Source organism: Macrotis lagotis, chromosome 1 (assembly GCF_037893015.1).
Source record: "Macrotis lagotis isolate mMagLag1 chromosome 1, bilby.v1.9.chrom.fasta, whole genome shotgun sequence".
NCBI lineage: Eukaryota > Metazoa > Chordata > Mammalia > Peramelemorphia > Peramelidae > Macrotis > Macrotis lagotis.
This window is the reverse complement of record NC_133658.1, coordinates 287,724,668-287,748,647: the sequence shown is the minus strand read 5'-3', so window position 1 is coordinate 287,748,647 and position 23,980 is coordinate 287,724,668. Positions and strand designations below refer to the sequence as shown.

At 38.9% G+C, this 23,980-nt stretch overlaps 2 protein-coding genes across 5 annotated transcripts in view; one reads left to right on the top strand and one right to left on the bottom strand.

Annotated features, from left to right (window-relative positions):
* DDX31 (DEAD-box helicase 31) overlaps window positions 1–1,824 on the bottom strand; it is an 88,572-nt gene extending 86,748 nt beyond the window's left edge. Inside the window, exon 1 of one of the 3 annotated variants that reach the window (XM_074210840.1) lies at window positions 1,617–1,824. In XM_074210840.1, coding sequence (XP_074066941.1) covers window positions 1,617–1,730 — 114 coding nt within the window. In that variant the 5' untranslated portion in view covers window positions 1,731–1,824. The remainder of the gene's footprint in view (window positions 1–1,616) is intronic. The other 2 variants (XM_074210838.1, XM_074210839.1) reach the window with 2 other exon arrangements.
* Window positions 1,825–2,432: 608 nt separating this feature from the next.
* The window catches only part of GTF3C4 (general transcription factor IIIC subunit 4), a 37,698-nt gene continuing 16,150 nt past the window's right edge, over window positions 2,433–23,980 (top strand). The window contains exons 1-2 of one of the 2 annotated variants that reach the window (XM_074210836.1): window positions 2,433–2,821; window positions 18,228–20,042. In XM_074210836.1, coding sequence (XP_074066937.1) covers window positions 2,474–2,821; window positions 18,228–20,042 — 2,163 coding nt within the window. In that variant the 5' untranslated portion in view covers window positions 2,433–2,473. Of the gene's footprint in view, window positions 2,822–8,255; window positions 10,133–18,227; window positions 20,043–23,980 lie in introns of those variants that run through there. The other variant, XM_074210837.1, reaches the window with a different exon arrangement.

Genomic DNA, 23,980 nt, shown 5'->3' with positions numbered 1-23,980 from the left:
AGGACAATGAATGCCCTCTAAATTGGCCTCATTTTGCCAAGTGGACAATCTTCCCTTATCTGCAACAATACTTGGTACTTTGTGCATTTCTCAAATATTTGTATCTCTGTGCTGAGTAAAGTCAGACACAGAGTAAGCACTAAGTTTTGCTGACTAATTGAAAAGAAACACTTTAAAAATGAATTCATGAAACTAGGTCACACAAAAGTGCATAATCTACAAAATAATATCAACACATTTTTACAAATGGAGAAACCGGGACAGAAGTGGTTTCAAAATTACTTACACAGTCATGGAACACTGTTGTTCTATTAGAAACCAGGAGGCATGGTAATTCAGGGAAGCCTGGAAGGATTTGCATGAACTGATACTGAGTGAGATGAGCAGAACCAGAAAAACACTGTACACCCTAACAGCAACATGGGGGTGATGATCAACCTCGATGGACATACTCATTTCATCAGTGCAACCATCAGGGACAATTTGGGGCTCTCTGCAATGGAGAATACCATCTGTATCCAGAGAAAGCACTGTGGAGTTTGAACAAAGTTCAAAGACTATTCCCTTTAATTTAAGGAAAACCCCCTGATATCTTATTGTTTGATCTTGTTATCTCTTATGCTTTATGTTTCTTACTTAAGGATATGATTTCTCTCTCATCACACTCAATTTGGATCAATGTACAACATGGAAACAATGTAAAGACTGACAAATGGCCTTCTGTGGGGAGGGGAGGCAAGTAAAATTGCGGGAAAAATTATAAAACTCAAAATAAATAAAATCTTTAATTAAAAAAAAATTACACAAAAAGCAAACCGGAGATCAGTAGTAGAAGAGAAAGACTTCAGGTTTGAAGCTCCTTACATGGGAATGGTAGAGAGGAAGAACTCTATATTTGATTCAGAAATGGGTTCAAGTCCTTACTTTTCCCCTTCTGACTATGTCACATTTCTCATTTTTGTCCTAAGATTCCCCATCTATAAAATGAAAGGTATGACCAAACAATTTCCAGCTTTAACATAATGTAAACCAATCTCAAGCTATCTTGCATATATAACTGATGGCTGATGATTCCTAAAAGTCAGGACAGAGAAATGGCCTGGGGTGTTAAAAGGCAGGGGGTTTTAATGTTGACTTCCACTATAAAACCTTGTCCTTCAAAAATCCTTAGTTTCTTCATCTGCAAAAGAAAACAGACTAGAAGGTGGATAAGAGCCTTTTCAACTCTTACATCCCATCGTTTTACAACCCTTTCAATAAAGCCCGGTTTTACAAATAGGCAGCTGAGATCTACATTTTGGGGGGTAACACCACGAAGGTGACTTATAATAAGGATCACAATAAATCTAAGAACTTGAAGGGACCTCAGAGGTTATGCAACCCAAACCCCTTATTTTACAGATGAGGAAACTGAGTCACAGGCAGGAGGATCGATTTGCCTAAGGTCGCCAAGGGTTGTGAGCATTAGGAGCAAATCTGTTCCTTTTAACTCTAGGACCAGGGTTGTTTCCACTATAACGCCCGGGGAAAGGAGCTGGGGGTGGTCTGGGGGGGCACCGCCGGACGGAATCCAGGTCACTTGGGGCCGCCACCTCGGCGCCCAAGCCAGGCCTTACCCGCCTCTGCCGGGCTCGGGAGCATCCAGGGAACTTCTTGCGCTCTGCCTGGCCAGAGCCCGGGGGGGTCCAGTCCTCGGAAATGTTGAGAAGTAATCCCTCCTCGGCGGCCATGGCGGGTCCGGAGCGGCGTGGGGGCTGGGCTGGGCGGGCGGGCCGGGGGGCGGCCGCAGGTGCCCACTTGCGGGCAGTCGGGCTCCGAGCGCCGCGGGGCCGCACGTGGGGCAGGAAGGACCCCGCCGTAGCCGCGCCGCCGCCTCGGAGGGCGTCGCGGGGCGGAGAAGCCTCCCCGGGGAGGGGGAGGACGGGCCGGGGGGAGCCTGCGCCCTGGCGTTGGGGGATCCTTTCTCACCGGCCGAGAGGGGCCGGCTGGCAGAAACACGCACACGCGGAGCCCTCCCCCCATCCCAGTCAGGAATAGCGACCCCACGCGAGGGACGATGCCTGCAGAGCGGCCCGCGTCCTGCGATAAGAGGGAGGCCGGCTGGAGGATGGGGTGCCCCAGCAGCACGCAGCTTGGCTGGAGGAGTGGTCCCCGAGTGCGGGAAGAGGGACAGCAGACTGAGTTCCCCGTCCAGGCCCTAACACGCACGATCCCCGAGAAAGTGTGCCCGGCCTAGGCTAGTTTGGAAGAATGGGGGGGGGGGGGGGGGCACATTCTGAGCAGGCAGTGGCTTAGACGCCTAGGCCCGGGTTTGGTTGCTAGGCAACGGCGGGGTCCTCCCTGGCTCGGCGGCGCTCCGGACCGCGGGGAGCCGGGAAGAGGAGGAGGAGGAGGAGGAGGCGGGGAGGAGAGCGGACGGCGGCGGCGGCGGCGGTTGGCGCGTCCCGGCTCGGGCCTTGCCGCCACAGGGAAGATGTCGGTGCCCGACGAGTCCCGGGGGATGGCCGCGGCGGACGAGGCAGAGCCGCAGGAGGAGGAAGAGGAGGAAGAGGAAGGCGAGGGGAAGAGGCGAGAGAAGGAGGCGGCCGGGCCCAGCGCCGGCTTCGGGCTGGTGGCCGCGCGGCGGGAGCCGGCCGTGAAGCTGCAGCACCCGGTCAGCGGCCTGGAGCCGCTCTCCTGGTCCGAGGACCACCGGGTGTCGGTGTCCACCGCCCGCAGCATCGCGGTGCTGGAGCTCATCTGCGACGTGCACAGCCCGGGCCAGGACCTGGTCATCCACCGCACCTCGGTGCCCGCCCCGGCCAGCAGCTGCCTGCTCAAGGTAAAGCCCGGGTCCGGCCCCTCCCCCAGGCGGCGGGGGCCCGGGGCACCGGCCTGCTGCTGAGGAGCCACCCGTCCTCCGCAGCGCTTCCGGCCGCCTTCCCCCGCCCCTGGGACGCCGGGAACGCGGCCCGAGTCGGAGCTCCGAGCACCGGGAGCTCTGCCCGCACAGCCCCCGGCTCCCCCCAGCCCTCCGGAGCCAGCCCTAGACCCACACTCCTGCCTGCCGCCTCCCATTGTCTGGGGCTGGCTCCTGAAAGGCAGGCCCAGAAGCTGGCTTTGTTTACTCCGAGTCGGCTGCTCCTTTTGCTTTTGAGGAAGAGTTTTGACCTTTTTTTTTTTTTTATTTTGCCTCAACGGTCTCAGTAACTTTAGTTGTAAAGTTTCCTGTGCCTCGAGGATGGGGCAGATGGGAAAAACACGATGGGCCACAAATGGCACGCTGTTCTTTACTTTTCAGTAAAAGCAAAACTCACATGATCCACAGCTAGAGATTGAGTTCCACTTAACTGTTCAAAAAGTAATCTTTATGAAGGCATCACATTTCATTTAATGGTTTCTATGTAGGCATAGGGTTTTAACTTTTGAGCGATCAATTTAAGACCGGATTCAAACATATATAATCACAGTTACAAAAATTGAGAAATATCCTTTCATATTTGTCATTTTGTCCTTTTTTAGCTAGGGAGTTTACTCTTGCCTCCTGTTTTAAAAAATCCTTGTAGTAGAAGTGAAGAAAGGCTACTAGCACATTAAAAAAACTCATGGATGGACTTGTACAAGAGAAAGGAGGGATGAGCAAGCATGAATACGTTGTAGTCTGCACCCAAACTCTTCCTTGAAAATAAAAGTTTACATTATTTAACATTTTACATCCCTAGCCTGTAGCTCTGGGACTTCAGATATAACCTCAAGGATGTTTTTGACTAGTTTCTAAGTTAGCTTATTGAATAAAAACTGTTAAATTTTAAATTGGCAAAAGTATACCACTGAACATGTTGTGAGTTGTTCTTGTGGGAGATATAAATAAACAGATTGGATCTAAGTATAAAGCAGTATAATTCAGTAAGTATCTTGTAGTGTGTGCTATACATTATACCAGAGAAGTAAAAGACATTGCCATTGCTTTCAAGGAGCTTACAGTCAGAGTCAAAACTCCTGAAATGAACAGTTTTCAACAAGTTGCATTCTAGATCCCATTTTAAAAGGACTGGAAAGTTTGGCAATTCCTTTTCTTTCAACAACCCTGTAAGGTAGAAGCTTTCAGTATTGCCTCAATTTTTAGCAAATAAAGACAGAAACTGAGAGTGAGAGATTAAAAGACTTGTCCATAGTCGAGCAGCAAGATTTGAACCCACCTCCCCTATTTCCAGCTCTCTTTATACTACAAACTCTGTCTTTCATTAAATCATGCTAATGTGATAAAAAAAAATGTATACTTAAAGGGAACTCAAGGGAAAAGAAAAATTAAAAAGACTAAAGGTTAGTCTAGAGAAGCTTTGTGGAGAGTGAGTTTCTTTTGGAGCTTGATCTTGAGTAAAAGTGTAGAATTAGCTTCTCAATGTTAAAAGGCATTCTAGAAGAATAGATCATTTTATGCAAAATCACTATCAATAGAAACAGTCTATTGTTACATGTATAGGGGAACTGTAAGGATATTATTCTAATTAGCAGAGAGGACTTATGCTAGTGAGAACATTGGGTTACTTTTCTTTCTTCACCAATTCCAGCCTATAATCACCTCAGCATCACTCCCCATCCTCTGCTCTTTTTTCAGATGAAGTGACCCTTCTTGCCAACATTAATACTTTTGCTTGTACCTTTGATCATTTTCCCTCCCAACTTTTTTTTCAGAAGCTTTCTCCTTCTATCACCTTCTCATTCTCCCTAATTTTCCACTAGCTTCCACTAGCTTCCTCCTTGCTGATATGTCCATATCTTACCCATTTTAAAAAAATTTCAGTTGACCCCTACCATCTCCTCAGGCTATTAACCTGTTCTCCCTTCTCTTAATTATCTACATTTGTTGCCTCTACTTTCTCAATTCCTTTAATGATGTCCCTTAGCCATCTCAAATCCCACAATTCAGAATCAAACTCATTATCTTTTTAATTTCTCTTTCTTTGTTTCAGGTAACATCATTCTTCCCATCATTCTTTACTATCCCTTTAGCCCATCTCCCACCAATGTCAGTTTCATCTACATCTCTTAGGTCCTTAGTGACACTCTTCACTCCCCAGCTACTTTGGTTCAGACCCTTGTCATTTCTCATCAGAACTACTGCAGTAGCTAGCCACTAAATTGGTCTCCCTATATCTAGTCTATCTTCAGCTCATCCTTCACACAGCTACAAAAGTGATATTCCCAAAGCACAGTTTTGACCATTCCATCCTTCTGCTCGCCAGCATTTATTCTATTGCTTTTTGGGATAAAATAGAAACTCATTTGAAGTTGTTCACTATTAGACTCCCCCCAATTTTTCCATGCAGAATAACACAAATTTCAACTGTGGCCAAATCAGCCTGCTTGCAATTCCCTATACACAGAATTCCATCCCTCATTTATGGAAAGCACTTGGAATGCTCACCAGCATCTTGGAATCCCCTACCTCTTTTCAAAACTCAGCTCAAGTGCTAACTTCTTCAAAAAACCTTTCCTGATTATCCCAGTTCTTTGTGCTATCCCTACCTCTACCTCAACCTCACTTATCACTATGAATGTTTACATATATATATCTATCTTATAATTACTCCTCAATGAATGTGAGATTTTTGATAGTGGGAGCTATTCCACTTTTGTATATATTTCCCTAGGACTCCACATTGCACTGGCTCATGGTAGAAGTTTAATAAATGCTTCTTGACTGATTTTTGTCATACTAATTTCCTGGAAGAGTGATTTTCCAATTTTAATCTCTTGTTCCCAGAATAATTCCTTAAATTTATAGAGAAGCTTTCTTCTAAGACACTGTATCTAATGAGTTTCATATTTTTCCTCAGTTATTCTCCCATGTCTCTGAAACAAGGGAAAGAGGGACTCTATCCAAGTCGTTAACAGGCATCTGAGTATTCAATCATCTTTGTCCAAACTAGTATCCCTTTAATTGTGTATGCTACTTGCCTCTGTACTGGGTTGAAGAACTCTGAATTGAAACTTAGTTATTTTAACATTTCTTTTGAGTCTGTCATTTGGATAGTTTTAATGCCTTCTAACCACTGAATTAGAAATTGACAAAGCAAGAGTTAAACCACAAAATAATTTCTCTTAGGCTTTAATTTACTACTTCCTTAATAAAACTCTTAACTTATACAGTTGTAACAATTGTCAGTTTGTAACAGTAACTGTTTTGTGTCCAATTTGATGAGTGTCCTTTTGAAAACTATCCTGAAAGAGCCTTCAGTGTAATTCATAATGGAATATCTGCTCTTTGATGTTGACTACAATCATTAAGTAAGGGGTTGACAGAATAGTCACTTTTAGTTTTGGCAGTGGGTACAAAACAGATTGACCACATATTAAAGCTGTCCACTGGCCGTAGCCCTTTGGGAATTTGGTTTGGGAATGGGATAGGAAATAGGACTCAACAACTGAAACATTACTACTCAAAGGGGATGTTGATTCTGTCCACTCAGAGCATCAGCTACTCAGATTAAGGATTTAATATGTGCCAGGCATTGTGGACATAAAGAAAAAGCTCAGTATCAGAGATGGTGATGAGAAGGGACAGAATTTCATCTTGAAGAGACAGCTGGAGCAAAAGCATGAGTCAAAAGCTGGAATGTCATGTGTGAGCTACAGCAGCCAATGTCCCCTTCACATAAAGACCAGAAAAGGAAGGAGCCAAAGCTTTAAATTACCAACTTATAAAGGATTTTAAATGCCAAATAGAAAACTTTCTATTGGTTCTAAAGGTAATAGGAAGCCATTTATTGAGTAAAAACATAACATGGTCAGAACTTTACAGTATTGGCTGTACCTTCAAAGACGCATTCCCTTTGGCTCACTGGTTGAAAAGGGGGAGCTGGAATATATCTGGCTACTTATGGTGAACAATTCTATCTGTTTCCAGAGAAAGAATCAATGGAATCTGAATACAGACTAAAGCATACTTTTTATTTATTTTTTAAATTTTTTATCTATTTTCTTTCCCAACATGTCTGACATGTAAATATGTTTTACATGTCAGAACATGGATAGCCTCTATCAAAATTGCTTGCCTTCTCAATGAGAAAAGGGAAAGAGAAGGAAGGAATGAAGGAAGAAAATTTGAAAATTTGAAACTTTAATTTTTTTTAAGTGAATGTTAAAAATTGTCTTTTACATGTAATGGGAAGGAATAAAATATTTTTAAAAAAACTTAAAGGAGTACTCCTTGCTTTCTTCCAGGTTCTCCCCCTACAGTCATCACTCAGTAACCTTTTCTTCTCTGAGGTTCAGAGAGTCCTTATCTCTTAGCCATTGCCTGAAATGCTTTCTGTCCTTATCAAACTCCTTGGCTTCCTTCAAGTCCCAAATAAAATCCCATCTTCCACAGGAACCCTTTTCTAATCCCTCTTAATTCCTCAGTTTTTAAGTTATTTCATATATATATATTTTATCCTGTTTATCAAAAGTGTCAAACTTGAGAATGGGCAGGGACTTGCAAAACCTTGGAAGGCTGTTGGAACCAAAATAAATATAAATTGGGAAATAGCAAAATAAATAAAAATACAGTACAATATAACTAATGTTCATTTGTGGTTTTCTAATTCATTATGGGGCCAACAGAGATCTGTGTCTATTTGAGTGTGCCACTACTCCTGTATATAGTTTATTTGTACATATTTGATTGCTTGTTGTCTCTTTTATTAGATTGTGACTTTCTTGGAGGCAGAGACTATCTTTTTACTTCTTTTTGCACTTATCAGTTCCTGGCACACAGTAGGTGCTTAAAAAAATTTTTTTTTGATCAATAACTAAACCTTAGATTTGGCAACTGAGTAGAGAGGAAGGGCTTGAATGAAGAGAGGCAGGGATATTAATTAAAAGATCATTGTAATCTAGGTAAGAAGTGATAATAGTTTGTACTACTGTGATTGCTGTGTGAATGAAGAGAGAAGGCTGTATGAAAGATGTGATTCAGAAAAGGCAAGATTTGGCAATGACTCAGATGGATGGGATGAGTGAGAGTGAGGAACTGAGGAAGGTAATGAGCTTGAGGGCCTTGATGACTGGGAGGTTGATGATGCTCTGAACAGTGATAGGCAGTTGAGAAATGGAGGGAAGGGCTGGGAAGTTCTGGAAATCATCTGCATAGATAACTATGCTGGGAAATAGATGAGACAGTATTGAAAGAAAACAAGAGGACTCAGGGCAGAGCCTTCAGGGTATCCACAGTTAATAGGTATAGCTAGAAGAAAGAAAGAAGTAATTACTAGGAGGAGGAGGAGGAGGAGGAGGACTGGTAGGAAGAGAGTAATGGAAACACATAGTAGTAGAAACTCAAGAGAGGAAGGAGCAATTTCAATTGAATGATGAGGTCAGATGCCAGATTGAGGAGGGTTTAGAAGAGAGTGAGAAGAGATTGTGGATGGCAGTTTCAAGGGGTTTAGCTGAAAAGGGGAGATGGGACATAGAATGACAGCTGGATAGCATGTTAGGATCTAGCGAGGAATTTTTAAGGATGAGGGTGATTCTACTATGTTTGTAGTGAGTGAGAAGGAAACAGTAGAGAAAGATTGAAGATTAGAGAAACTTAGAGAATATTTTGGGCCAGTGTACTGGAGATGATGGGAGATGATCAGGTGGGTTGACTTTGGTAAGCAAAAAGGCCATAGCAGCAGTATCAAAGATTGGAGAGGTGATGTAGACAATAGAAGACTGACATCATAGAGTTCTGAGATGAAGATGGGGAGCTCTCTGCAAATGGTCTCATTCCAGCAGAAAAGCTAGGTAGAGGGAATAGTATAGAAGACTTGAAGAGAGAAGGAAAAGGTTGAAATAGCTGCTGTGGTACAAAGGACAGGGAATCAACTAGGAAAGAACAATAGGATTGCCTTGCTGCACTGAGGATCCAGAGTGAAATAAGCTGATATGAATTTGTTAACTTGATATAAAAAAAATGAAATAAACTTAATAGTATTCTTATGAAGAAGTTTCAGGAACTTGACTCAGTCTCTAGTTCATATCTTACCTAAGTAGCTTTGGAAAAATCTTTCTTTTTTAAACTATTAATAGGTATGAACCTAGATAAATTATTTTCCATTTCTTAGTAAATTTAGTTTGCATATCACATCATAGGCCATCATTTCAATTGGCTTCCTTGTTAGAAGAATTATGATTATATGGAACATGAATGATAAATTGACTCTAAAAGAGGCCCCTTTGGTTTAAACTATGATATATAGAGAATGTGAAGAAATCTGAATTTGTCCTTTGGTTTTTCTATTGATGATGATTCTTGGAATTTAAATTTTAGCTATTTAAACATGCTTTAAGCTTGACTGTGTCCCTCAAAAGTAGACCTTCTAACAGTACAATTTTCACTTAGAACTCTGTTTCAAGTTATAGACTCTTGTGTAGTTCTTGCTCTGTGAGGCAGATTCATGCTGCAGAAAGAAGCCCATAATGCTAAATTAAGTTGTGCCCTAAGAAATCAGATAGTTCACTATCCTCATCTTACCTTTGAAGAAATTTCTGCTAAGATATATAAAGTGACTTGTCCAACAACAGACAGTCTAGTCTACTGGTTCCAAAGTGTGAGAGAAAATATGGATTTCCAGATATCAGTGTTCTTTTCATTTCACAGTTTCATGCCCTTTAAGAAAATATGATTCAAAAAACATTAGGAGATAAAAATCAACATTAAAAATTTACTTAACTGATAAAGAGGTTAATGAGAGTATTGCTATTCAGTTGTTGTCAGTTATGTGCAACTCTTTTTTTCTTGGCAAAGACACCGGAGTGGTTTTCCATTTCCTTTTCTAGCTCATTTTATAGATCAGAAAACTGAGGAAAACAGGATTAAATGGCTTTCCTGGGGGTCACACAGCTAGTAAGTGTCTGAGGCCAGTTTTGGTTGTTGGTTATTGTTGTCCTTTGTTCTTGTAGAAGATCCATAACATCAAGTAAATGATGTCATGACTTGCATGTAATTTGGATTAAAGTGAGGGAATGTTGTACATAGACATCATACTCACTTTCTCTTCCAGAAACATATGAACCATGTGTACCCAGTGGCTTGATATATTAAGAACAACTCTGGAAGATGAATATTCCTGTCTTCAGGCTGCAAAGAGTGGGGGTCTTGAAAAGGGCAGCTGTCTTTGTGTATGTAAGTGTTGGTTTATAGATTTGTTGCTGATTTTTTGACAGAGAGGTGGACAGGGTGAAAGTGAGATGATTCTATCTCTACATGCTAGTAGAGAACAAATTATTAGACTTGCAATCCAGAGAGAGCTGAATCCAAATATCACCTCTAATGTTTGCTGACTTTATGACAAGAAGCATTAGTTACTTCTATTTCACAGATAGCAAATTTACATCTATACCCTATGAGAGAGCAAGGAAATGTGTTATTCCCATTTTACTTATGAGAAAAGAGGCTCAAGGGAGAGTTGGACACAAATTAGAATCACAGGTGACTGGATTTCACCTTCAAAGAAGGCCTTTAATGGTTTTTTTATTTTGGGTTTTTTTTTGAGGGTTTTTTTTTTTTTGACAAGGCAATGGGGTTAAAATGAGTTGTCCAAGGTCAGACAGCCAGGTAATTATTAAGTGTCTGGGTCCAGATTTGAACTCAGGTCCTCCTGACTCCAGGGCTGGTGCTCTATCCCTTGCACCGCCTAGCTACTCCAGACCTTTAATGATATGACACAGACTCTGTGCTGGCTCCATGCCATTGAAAACACTAATCATAGCTGACAAACGTACAAAGTTTGTAAATACCACAAAAACTGGGATGGGCAACTAACATGTTAGATGATAGGGTTTCTCTCAATGCTTTGCAAAAGTCTATATAGAATACTGAGCTCTCATTAAATTCCATTTTGCATTTGGGTTTAAAGAATTAACTTTGCAGATAGAAATTGGGAGGGCACAGCTAGTAAGTTCATCTAAAAAAGATTTCTACATTATAATGAACTTCAATCTCAGAATGAGATTGGCAATCTTATATAACAACCAAAGGTAACAGTATGCACTTGGTCTTTGTCCCAGTCAAGCCATATTTGTAGGATAGAGTTCTATTTTAGGGAAGATATTGATAAGCTGGACAACATCCAAAGGAGTGGCTAACCTGATGACACATCTTCAGATAATGCTAGATGAAGATGTTTAAAAGCCTGGAGAAGAGAAGACATGATAACTATTTGAAGGACTGGCTTACGGAAGAAGGATTAGACTTGTGATGCTTGGACCCAAGGACAGTACTAGTAGTAGGTGAAAGTTGTTGAGAGAGTGATTCAGTTGTAGACTGTCTAATTTGGTTAGAATATAAAATTAAGGAGAATAATGTGAAATAAAATAGGTTGGAGCCAGATTCTGAAGAGGGTCTTTCTGAACTTCAACTTCCACAGCTATAAAAGAGGGATAATTAGAGAACTTCACAAGATTGTTGTGATGATCAAATGAGGTAATATATTAAAAGTGTTTTGCAGATATTAAAACACAAAGTTCATGTTAGTTTTTGAAAAACAATTTATATCACCAAACTAATCTATTACTTGATGACTTCTAGTGACAGGGAGCCTCAATACTTTGTAAAACAGTTTATTCTATTAATGTGTAGCAATAAATGTTAGTAAATTTATCGTATATTGAACCAAGGTATTCTTTTTGGTAATATCCAACAATTGTTTCTTACATGATGATGGTCTTTTTGATTTTTCAAGACATTTCATTTTCCTTAAGTTTTTTCTTGTCTAAATTGAATATTTTTAGTTCCTTTAACTTTTGCTCAGATAAAGTTTTCAGATCCTTAACCATCTTTCCAGTTTGTCAGTGTTCTACTTAAAATGTGATACTCAGATCTGAACACATTATCCAGATGTAATCTGATAAGTATAACTATAGTAGAGCTATTACTTCCTTTGATCTGAGCAATATTTTTATTAACATGCTGAAAAAATTCTTTAACTTTTAAAATAGTTCTGTCATTCCATGGGTTCATCTTATTTATGATCAACAAAAGCTTTCAAGTCTTTTGCACATGAACTACTTTTGGCAATATTTCTCATTCTTGTGCACTTGATATTTTTTTTATTAACATGAAATATAATCTTTATATTTGATGCTTGGGTAGATTAGTGATTTCATGATACAGGTACTCCTTTTCACCAGTAATTATTGTTGTCTCTATTCCTTCTAATTCCAAGTGACTTGTATCCATGGTTTTTTTATGAATCCCTCAAGGATAATCTACCTAAAATGCAGGAAACTTTATGTTTGTATTTCTGATCTTAGAGTTATCAATATAATACAACATCAACAGGTTGTGTCCCTGCTGCCTACAAATATGATTCTATCTCCTCATATTTAAAAACTCCTCACTTAATTTGTCAATCCTCACTAGCTATCTTTATCCTTTGACTTTTGTGCTTAAACTTCTCAAGAAGGATGTCTACAGTTAGTGTCCCTGCTTCCTTTTGTCTCATTCTTTCCTTAACTCTCTGCAGTCTGGCTTCTGACCTCATCATTCAACTGAAATTGTATTCTCTAAAGTTAGCTTCGATCTCCAAATCAACAAATCTTATGGTCTTTTCTCAAGTCTCATTCTTCTTGACCTTTCTTCAACCTTTGGCAATATATATCACCCTATTCTTGATATATTCTTTTCTCTGGATTTTCATGATATGCTCTCTCTTAATTCTCCTACCAATCTGACTACTCTTCATTCTCCTTTATTCTAACTTCATTCAGGTTACACCACTAATCACCAGTTCCTCTCCAGGCTCTGTCCTGGACCATTTCCTCTTCTCACTATTGTTTTGCTTGTTGATCTTGTCAGTTCCATTAGATTCAATTGTCATCTACATCCTGATAATTCTCAAGATCTAGTTCTCTATTGACCTCCGGTCTTTCATTTCCAATTGCCTACTGGACATTTTGTACTAAATGTATTGTAGACATATTAAACTCAGTATTTCCAAAACTGAACTCATTACTTTTCTCCTCAAACTACACTCCCTTTTGCTTTTGGATCCATACCTATTAAATGTTTAAAGCAGCACTGTCATCCCATTCATACAAGTTCACAACCTTGGTATCATATTTAAATCATTACTTTAATCATACAGTCTTTTGCCAAGTTTTTCTGTCTACTTGCAATTTTTTCTCTTTGACATGGGAGTTTTGGAATTTGGTTATAATATTCCCTGGGAGTTTACACTTTAGAAATCTTTTTCAGAAAGTGATCAATGGTTTCTTTCAATTTCTGTTTTACCATCTCAAAATTAGATATCAGGGAAGTTTTCCTTGATAATTTCTTGAAATATGATGTCTAGGTTGTTTTTTGTTTTTGTATTTTTTGCTTTCAGGTAGTTCAATAATTCTTTTTTTTAATTTATTTTTATTAAAGATATTATTTGAGTTTTACCATTTTCCCCCAATCTTGCTTCCCTCCCCCCACCCCCCACAGAAAGCACTGTCAGTCTTTAGCTTGTTTCCATGTTGTACCTTGATCCAAATTGGGTGTGATGAGACAGAAATCATATCCTTAAAGAGAAGTCTAAGAGGTAACAAGATCAGACAATAAGATACCTGTTTTTTTTCTAAATTAAGGGGAATAGTCCTTGTACTTTGTTCAAACTCCACAGCTCCTTATCTGGATACAGATGGTACTCTCCTTTGCAGACAGCCCAAAATTGTTCCTGATTGTTGCACTGATGGAATGAGCAAGTCCTTCAAGGTTGAACATCACTCCCATGTTGCTGTTAGGGTGTACAGTGTTTTTCTAGTTCTGCTCATCTCACTCAGCATCAGTTCATGCAAATCCCTCCAGGTTTCCCTGAAATCCTGTCCCTCCTGGTTTCTAATAGAACAATAGTGTTCCATGACATACATATACCACAGTTTGCTAAGCCATTCCCCAATTGAAGGACATTTACTGGATTTCCAATTCTTTGCCACCACAAACAGGGCTGCTATAAATATTTTTGTACAAGTAATGTTTTTACCCTTTTCCCTCATCTCTTCAGGGTATTAGACCCGGTAGTGGTATTGCTGGGTCAAGGGTAGTTCAATAATTCTTAAATTATCTCTTTTCAATCTGTTTTCCAAATCAGTTGTTTTTTCCATTGAGATATTTCACATTTTCTTCTTGTTTTTTTTTCTTGATGTGTCATGGAGTCATTAGTTTTCACTTGTCCAATTCTAATTTTTAAGTAATTTCATTGAGTTTTATTACCTCCTTTTCCATTTAGCCAATTCTACTTTTTGCTTCAATTCTCCTTTTTTAAGGAATTGTTTTCTTCAGTGAATTTTTGTACATATTCTTTGTGCTTTCTTTACAAGCTATTGACACTTTTTCATGATACTCTTGCATCACTCTAATTTCTTTTCCCAATTTTTCTTCAAATTCTCTTATCTTACTCTGTCCCTTTTGAGCACTTCTAGGAATTCTTCTTTTTGAAGCCTGAGACCAATGCACATTTTTCTTTGAGTCTTCACATGTAGGTATTTTGATATTGTTTTCCTCTTCTGATTTTGTGTTGTCATTTTCTCTGTCACATAACAACTTTCTGTGATCATGTTCTTGGGGGGTGGGGTGTTTGTTCATTTTTCTAGCCTCTTTCCTGTCTTTTAATTTTAGGTTGAAGTTGAGGTTTGCTTCTGGGTCCCAGGCATCTTGCACAGGGCTTCTCCACTACTCTGCTCCATCAGGGTGATAGACCTTACCATTCACCAGAGGCATGGGGTCTTACTGCTGATCTGCTGCCCTGATCTTCATTGAGGTTCAGGACCTTGCTGTTGAGTTGCAAGGGGACAGTCAGTTTCTGACTTAAATGAACATTGCCTAAACTGGACTGTTTTACTCCTTTTACCCAAATGAGACAAACCTTTGCTGCCAACCTTCTAAATTGTCTTGGACTGGAAAATTGTTTCACTCCATTCTTTTGCTGTTTTTTGCCACTTCCATATTAATTTTGAAATATTGTTTTACATTTTTATGGAGGTGAATTTTGGGAGCGTTCAGGTGGGTTTCTGCCTTACTCTACCAAAGTAGTCTTTCTAAAGTGTAACTCAGACTTGTGTCACTTCCACACTCAGTAAAAATCTAATGGCTCTCTATTGCCTTCAAAAACAAATATGAAATCCTTTGTATAAATAAATGCTTGTTGCCTTGCCTCTGTTTAGCTGGCCCTATCCTAACTTTCCAGTCTTCTTACTTTTAAATCCTCTCTATATAGTCATAAGATGCAGTGATACCAACTTCCTAACTCACTGAGAATAGCATTCTCAAAGCTCATTTAATATGCACCCCCTTCATTTGAACTGATTGTGCCCAGGCCTGGAATGTTTTCTTTCCTTTCATGTCTCAGTTCACCTTCTGCAAGAATGCCTTTTCAGGGGTGGCTAGGTGGCGCAGTGGATAGAGCACCCGGCCCTGGAGTCAGGAGTCCCTGAGTTCAAATTCGGCCTCAGGCACTTAATGATTACCTAGCTATGTGGCCTTGGGCAAGCCGCTTAACCCCATTGCCTAGCAAAAACCTAAAAAGAAAAAAAAAAAGAATGCTTTTTCAGTCTCCCTTAATTCCAGTGCCCTCCCTCTGAGATTTTCTTCAATTGATCTTATAGGTATGTTGCTTTTATGCATAATTGTTTGCATTAAAATCTGAGTTTCTTGAGGACAGGACTGTTTTTAATCTTTCTTTGTATACTTAGTTAAGTAAGCACAATACCTGACATAAAGTGTTTGGTAAATTCTTGTTGGCTTAAGTTGACTTAATTTTAGTTGTCTGCACATCCCCCCCCCCCCAATTTCATCTTGTTTGGTTCAGTATATCTTTTCAGCCTATGAAGATAATTTTGAGTCTTGCTTTTGTTATCCAATGAATTAGCTTTTCCTTCCAGCTTCATCAGTAAATTTGACAAGTATTATCTTTTACAAGTTCATCTAAGTCATTCAGGAAAATGTTGAACAGAAGGACAGGACCAATATAGGACCCTGTGCCTTAGCACCACACTCAATGAGTAGAGTTGTTCAACCAGTAACAGTTTCACATAATTGTACTTTTATTTGACATCTCATTCATGGAGGGTGGAGGCAAGATGTCAGAGAGAAGCCAGGAACTTTAGAGTCTTTGTCACAAGCTCATCACTAGAGAGCACCCAGATAGGAAGTAATAGAACTGAGTCAAATACTCTTTCCATTATATACTATCCTTCTTCTTTACTTTCCATTTAATTTAAAATCTTAGATCATTAGACTTTGTTGAAATCAAAGCAGGCTATAATGACAACTTTCCTTTGCCAGTACAATAATTCTATCAATGAAATAAAATAGATTCATGTATCAAGGTTTATTTTCCATGATCACTATACACTTTTCAAAGTGCTTATTTGTTTAATTCTTTAGTTTAGAATTTTGCCAGGGAACAACCTGAAGCTTACTTACTCAAACTAAAATGTCCAGAATCCCTCTTTTCTCAAATATTCCCAGTCTTCTAGAGCCTTCCCTAATCTCTGATTTATCAAAGCTTATTAACAGTGATTCTGCTATTATACTCATATTTTCTTTAAGTACTACAGAATATAAATCTTCTGTGTTGGGAGATGTTAATTGATTTAAAATTGTTAGGTACTTTATCTTTTCATATATTTCGGGCTTTAATTTCATCTTTTCAATTAAAAGAATTTTCCTTGATGAAAAAAATGGAAGCAAAGTATATCTGTTTGCAATGCCTACCCATTTATAATGAGCAGTGGACTCACCTGTTAATTCTTGTTCATTTTCTTGCTTCAGATATAAGTAGTGTTTCAGATATTATTGTCCCTACCATTTTCCATAAATCTCAACTCATTTTGGCCTAATCTAGCCTTTCTGACACTAATCTTAGCAGGTTTGTGTCACTCTTTTGCATCCATAGGATTAGAGGATTTAGAAAGAGAACCAGAGATGATTTCTTTCATTTTATATTTGAAGGAACTAAGGGCTAAAGAGGTTAAATAACTTGTTAGGGGCAACCAAAGAGGTGAGTAGCAGAACTCAGACTCTAGAGCCCTTCTATTACACCCTACTTATTCTGTATTTTTCATTCCATCTTTTTGAACAAATCTGAATCCATTAGAAAATCCATCCTTGTCACAGGGCAAGGTGTGTTAAATGTGAAGTGAATGAATCAGATAGTAAGAACTCTTAAGTTCAGAAGATGGGGAAGATGATTCAAGGTTGGAATGAGCAGGGCAGGCTTTGTACCAAAGATATGAGGTTTGAACTGAACCTCCAAGATTGGCTAGGAACTAGCTAGGCAAAGAGAGTGAGGGAGACCTTCCACATTTAGGAAACAACAAGAATGCATAGAATGTGTTTGGGAGACATTGACTAGACTCAGATAACTCGGATTAGAAGTCACCTTGGAAAGCCATGGGAAAAATTAATCAAACCAAGCCATTGAAAGTCAGTTTGAGAATAATTTATGAGTGAAGTTTCTATTAAGAAAGTTAGAAGCAACATTTAACCACAAACAACATCTGTCATTGAAAAGTACTCATTCTGCTACCACCCCCTGAGTTCAGTTATGTCATAGGAAGGTTTTTGTTCCCCAAAGGAATGTAAAACATCTGATACTTAACTATATCAAAGAAAATGCCTTTTAATGCACTTAACTGTTTTTTTTTTGTTAGGGCTGAGTATTGTGTTGGTATTTGACACTATTTTAATAGAACTAAGGGCCAGTTAATCTTTTGCTTTCCCCTCTTCAAGATAAAGGAAAGAGCAACTTGTTAATAGTACTTACTATTCATTTAAAAATGATAGCAGTCAACTTGGGATAAATAATTTTAGTTGGTCCTTAGAGAATGTAAGTACACTATTCTTTTTTTTCAAATATTATTTTTGTTGGTACATTTGATCTTAACATGACAGACATGGATGGGGGATGGCCACTACTCCAGATTCACAGATTGAACCTAAGAAATGTGACAGAGAGTGACAATTAAACAAAAGTATCTGATTCATTTACTTCGTCTGATATTATATACAATGATCTGTCCCCATATATCTGCTTGGAGGAGGATAGTATGTTTTATTTTTGTGTCTTCTTAGATTTTTAGTAGTTTTTTTAGTTATGTCAGAATATAAGGAAATACCCTTTTCTTTTGAGTCCTTGTTTGCCACAAAAAAAGTTGAAGGAATTTTGAAAGTATTTATTTATTTCTAATCTTAATAGAAATCACTTGATTCATAAATTTCTTTTTCCCCTCCTCAGGTTGGTTCAAAAAAGGAGGTTGCTGAATGTAAGGAGAAATTTGCCACCTCTAAGGACCCAACAGTTAGTCAAAGCTTCATGCTAGATAGGGTATTCAATCCTGAAGGAAAATCTTTGCCACCAATGAGAGGATTCAAGTATACTAGCTGGTCCCCAATGGGCTGTGATGCTAATGGAAGATGTCTCTTGTCAGCCTTAACCATGGACAATCGATTGACTATCCAGGCTAATCTCAACCGACTACAGTGGGTACAGCTGGTTGACCTCACAGAGATCTATGGTGAGCGACTTTATGAGACCAGCTACAAGCTCACCAAAAATGAAGCCCCTGAAGGAGATCTTGGAGACTTTGCTGAGTTTCAGAGGAGACACAGCATGCAGACTCCAGTACGGATGGAGTGGTCAGGCATTTGTACCACTCAGCAGGTCAAACACAATAATGAATGCCGTGATGTTGGCAGTGTTCTCCTGGCAGTCCTTTTTGAAAATGGAAATATTGCAGTGTGGCAGTTTCAGCTCCCATTTATCGGAAAGGAATCCATTTCTTCATGCAACACCATTGAATCAGGGATTACCTCTCCTAGTGTTTTGTTTTGGTGGGAGTATGAACACAACAATCGAAAGATGAGTGGGCTCATTGTGGGGAGTGCTTTTGGACCTGTTAAAATTCTTCCTGTTAACCTTAAAGCAGTTAAAGGCTACTTCACTTTAAGGCAGCCTGTTATTCTATGGAAAGAGATGGACCAGTTGCCAGTGCACAGCATTAAATGTATTCCTCTTTATCATCCTTACCAAAAATGTAGCTGTAGCTTAGTGGTGGCTGCTAGGGGATCCTATGTGTTTTGGTGTCTTCTTCTGATATCCAAAGCAGGTCTGAATGTCCATAATTCCCATGTTACAGGACTTCACACACTACCAATTGTTTCTATGACTGCAGACAAACAAAATGGTACAGTATACACATGCTCAAGTGATGGAAAGGTGAGGCAGCTGATTCCCATTTTTACAGATGTTGCATTAAAGTTTGAGCACCAGCTGATTAAACTATCTGAAGTATTTGGCTCAGTGAGGACTCATGGGATAGCAGTAAGCCCCTGTGGTGCATACCTGGCAGTCATTACAACTGAGGGCATGATCAATGGTCTTCATCCTGTTAACAAAAACTATCAGGTTCAGTTTGTAACTCTCAAAACATTTGAAGAGGCAGCAGCTCAACTACTAGAGTCTTCAGTTCAAAACCTCTTTAAGCAGGTAGACCTATTAGACCTGGTACGTTGGAAAATTTTGAAAGATAAGCATATCCCTCAATTTTTACAAGAAGCCTTGGACAAAAAGATTGAAGGTTCTGGGTCTACTTACTTTTGGCGTTTTAAACTTTTCCTTTTGCGAATTTTATACCAATCAATGCAGAAAACTCCCTCAGAGGTCTTATGGAAGCCCTCCCATGAGGACAACAAAATATTAATAACTGACTCTCCTGGGCTGGGCCATACTGAGGAGGAACAACAGGAAGAAGGAACTTCTTTCAAACAAATGAGCAAACCAGGTGGTCATGAGAAAAACAAAGAAAGAGATGCTGAAGATCTAGCTGACAGCTCATCTGGAGATGCAGGTCGTGAACCAATGGAAGAAAAGCTCCTTGAAATTCAAGGAAGAATTGAAGCTGTTGAAATGCACTTAACTAGGGAGCATATGAAGAGGGTATTGGGGGAAGTTTACCTGCACACATGGATCACAGAGAACACTAGCATCCCTACCAGAGGACTCTGTGACTTTTTAATGTCTGATGAAGGCTACGATGACAGAACAGCTCGGGTAGGTGTTAACTGATGACAGCAATGACACTGTTATAAAAGGTCTACAATTTGCCTCCATGAGAAAAGACAGCCATAATGGAATTCTTTTTCAAAATTATATATTAATTTTTTTTTATCCCAGCTACATGCAAAAGCAAGTTTCAACATTTACTTCTAAAACTTTCAGTTCCAAATTCTCTCCCTCCCTCTCATTTTACTCCCCCCCCAATTGAGAAAGCAAGTTACTTATTGTAGGTTAAAAATGTATAGCCATGAAAACCATTACTACAATAATCATATTGTTAAAGTAAACATAACACACACCCCCAAAAGAAAGAGAAACCTCAAGAAAAATAAAGTGAGGGGGGGAAAGTATGCTTCAGTCTGTATTCAGACATCAGTTTTGTCTCTGGAATCTTAGTGGGATTTTTTTGTTTTTTGCAAGACAATGGGTTAAGTGGCTTGCCCAAGGCCACACAGCTAGGTAATTATTAAGTGAGTCTGGATTTTAACTCAGGTACTCCTGACTCCAGGGCTGGTGCTCTATTCTTTTAAGTTATTGGCATTATAGTAGAAAAGTTAAGATAGATTCTTGAAACAGGGAATCTAGCATCAGTGTAACGCTTTTCTAGATAAACAGTTGTGAGAAAACTGCAGCAGGATATGTGTTATGGATGGTTCTGACAAAGAGGAGGAAAAGATTATTGCACCCTTGGCTTTTCCCCCTTCCCACCCCCAAATGTTACTGCATTTTGGTTGTTTTTTCTTCTTAATAGATTCAGGAATAGAGCTTTTTCCTAATTTAGAGAGCGGGGCAAGCAAAATATTTAGGAAGTGTTACCTTATTTTTTTAAAAGACATGATAATAATTTTAGAATTTATGTGACATTTAAAATTTGCAAAGTACTTTACAAATATCTCATTATTATCCCAGCAAAAAGAATAGGGAGTAGGGAATTATAATTTTCCCCATTTTACAGATAAACAGATATAGACATGCTGAAAACCTCGTTACTTTCTGTTTAAGTGATTTGCTATCATTGTTTAAAGTCTTTCTCCAGGGTAAGTTCAAATATTATTCCTCTCATGTTAAATCATATCTATATGTCATAGATGACTTGTTGCTGCTTCCTGCCAAAGAACTATAATCTTTTTTTTAAACCTTTTGACATGACTTATTGCTTAAGTACAATTCAGAATGGCCATTAAAACACTTATTGGTCTTATTTAAATGTTTTTAAAGGTTATTTTATTTTACTTACCACTTCATTAGCTGTTTTCACATGCTCGAGTTATGTTTTGTTATTATTCTTACTTAGCCAACAGTTAAGGTCAGCTAGGTTAAGGAGAAAATAGAGTGCTAGGAAGAATAGAGTTAGGAAGATCTATCTTCCTGGGTTCAAATCTGGCCTGAACATGTAATAGTTGTGTGTACTTGGGGCAAATCACTTAACCCTATTTGTCTCCATTTCCATGATCTATAGAAGGAAATGGTAAACCACCCCAAAAAAGAGTCACAAAGAGTCAGATCCAATTGAACAAAACAACAACAAAACCATAATAAAGTATTTTTTTCTTCCTAGAATTTAAGGTATTTTATATTGGCTAATTTATTACCTTTTTCTGGCTGAAATTTGTTGTGCTGGCATTATGTTCATATTAATGTAGTTTGACTCTGGACTAAGGTAAGGGACCTCACACTACCAATTAATTTATTTTTTGTCATCTCTTCAGTATTAACCTCCCTGAATCTCAATCTGTTCCTCTCTCAAATAGAGAAACTGACATTTGTTATGACTACATTTCAGGGATGTTATATGAATTAAATGAGATAATGTAAAGGTATTTTGAAAAAGTTACTAGTGTTCAGCCATGGCATTGTTTGCATAAATTTGGGGGGGGGGGTTGCAAGGCAATGGGGTTAAGTGACTTGCCCAAGGTCACACAACTAAGTAATTATTAAGTGTCTGAGGCTGGATTTGAACTCAGGTCCTCCTGACTCCAGAGCTGGTTCTCTATCCACTATGGCACCTAGCTGCCCCTATTTGCATAGATTTTGAGAAATTTGCTTTTTTTTTTGCATGGATGAGGCAGCCACCACAAAACCATTACAAAAGTGAAGGTTCTTTTTTTTTTAGGGTTTTTTTTTTTTTTTGCAAGGCAAATGGGGTTAAGTGGCTTGCCCAGGGCCACAATGTACTTCTAGTTGCTGCACCTCAATAAAGACTGGAGAGTTATAGGAAGGATGGTTGGGAACTGCACTATGAGTTAACTAGAAGAAGAGGAATATTTCACACTCAGACAAAATGTAATTGAAATTTGTAATATTATAAAGAGCACGTGGATAAAAGGGAAACAAGACTTTTTAATCAAATTTCTAAACAATAAGTTTAGATACCCTTTCCAATTCTTGTGAAATAGGTTTAAGACAAATGAAAGTTCTCCTCACAGTGAATAATAAATTTATTGAAACTTATTATTTGAGTAGGTAGTAAAGGTTTAAAAAAATGTGTGTGTGTACTGAAAAGCATTCTTTTTTTCCACACTTTAAATTTATTCATTTATTTTGAATTTCACAATTTTCCCCTAATTTTGCTTCCCTCCCCCCACCCTCCCACAGAAGGCAGTCTGTCAGTCTTTACATTGTTTCCACAGTATACGTTGATCTAAGTTGAATGTGATGATCCTTAAGGAAAAAAATAAAGTATAAGAGATAGCAAAATTGGGGCGGCTAGGTGGCTCAGTGGATAAAGCACTGGCCCTGGAGTCAGGAGTACCTGGGTTCAAATCCAGCCTCAGACACTTAATAATTACCTAGCTGTGTGGCCTTGGGCAAGCCACTTAATCCCATTTGCCTTGCAAAAACCTAAAAAAAAAAGAGAGAGATAGCAAAATTACATAATAAGATAATGGTTTGTTTGTTCAAACTCCACACTTTTTTCTTTGGATACAGATGGTATTCTCCATTGCAGATATCCCAAAATTATGCCTGATTGTTGCACTGATGGAATGAGCAGGTCCATTAAGGTTGATCATTACCTGCCCTGTTGCTATTAGGGGTGTACAGTGTTCTTCTAGTTCTGTTCATCTCGCTCAGCATCAGTTCATGCAAATCCTTCCAGGCTTCCCTTAATACCCATCCCTCCTGGAACAATAGTGTTCCATCACATACCTATACAATAGTTTATTAAGCCATTCCCCAACAGATGAACATTCACTCAGTTTCCAACTCTTTGCCACTACAAACAGGGCAAAAGCAGTCTTTTTAGATTTGTGCAAGGCAATGGGGTTAAGTGGCTTGCCCAAGGCCACACAGCTAGGTAATTATTAAGTGTCTGAGGCTGGATTTGAACCCAGGTACTCCTGACTCCAGGCCTGGTGCTCTATCCACTATACCACCTAGCCACCCCAAAAGCATTCATTTTTGATGATAAAGAGAAACTAGGGTATTTTTAAATTTTATAGTTGATAATCAGGGAGGACACTTAATTCTACAGCTCATCCCTTGGGGTCTTTTTTACCAAAATAATTCTAAGTTATATATACTATTGATCTAACCCAATATGGCCAACTCTTCTATGTTCTGACAAATTATTGCAAGGTAAAGTTAAATTTTTTAGACTCTTGATTATTTTCAGATTGACTTTCAACTGGATTTTTCTAGCTTCTTAGAAATAGACATTCAGCTAATTTTACATAGGTGATGATGTTTCAAGTTATACTTAATAATGGCATTTTTCATTTAAAAGGATGATGTACACCTTTGAACAACTTAATGTTTACATTACATTTTTCACAACCTTTAACAAAATCTTCGTGTCCTCATTTTAAAAGTATTTGAAGAGAAAGAGATAATATATATTTGCTTTTAAGGGATAATTTTTCCTTTAATAAACTCAGAATAACATAAATGACTTCTATTACATTCAGTTTACTTAAGTATGGTTAGTGGTGTAC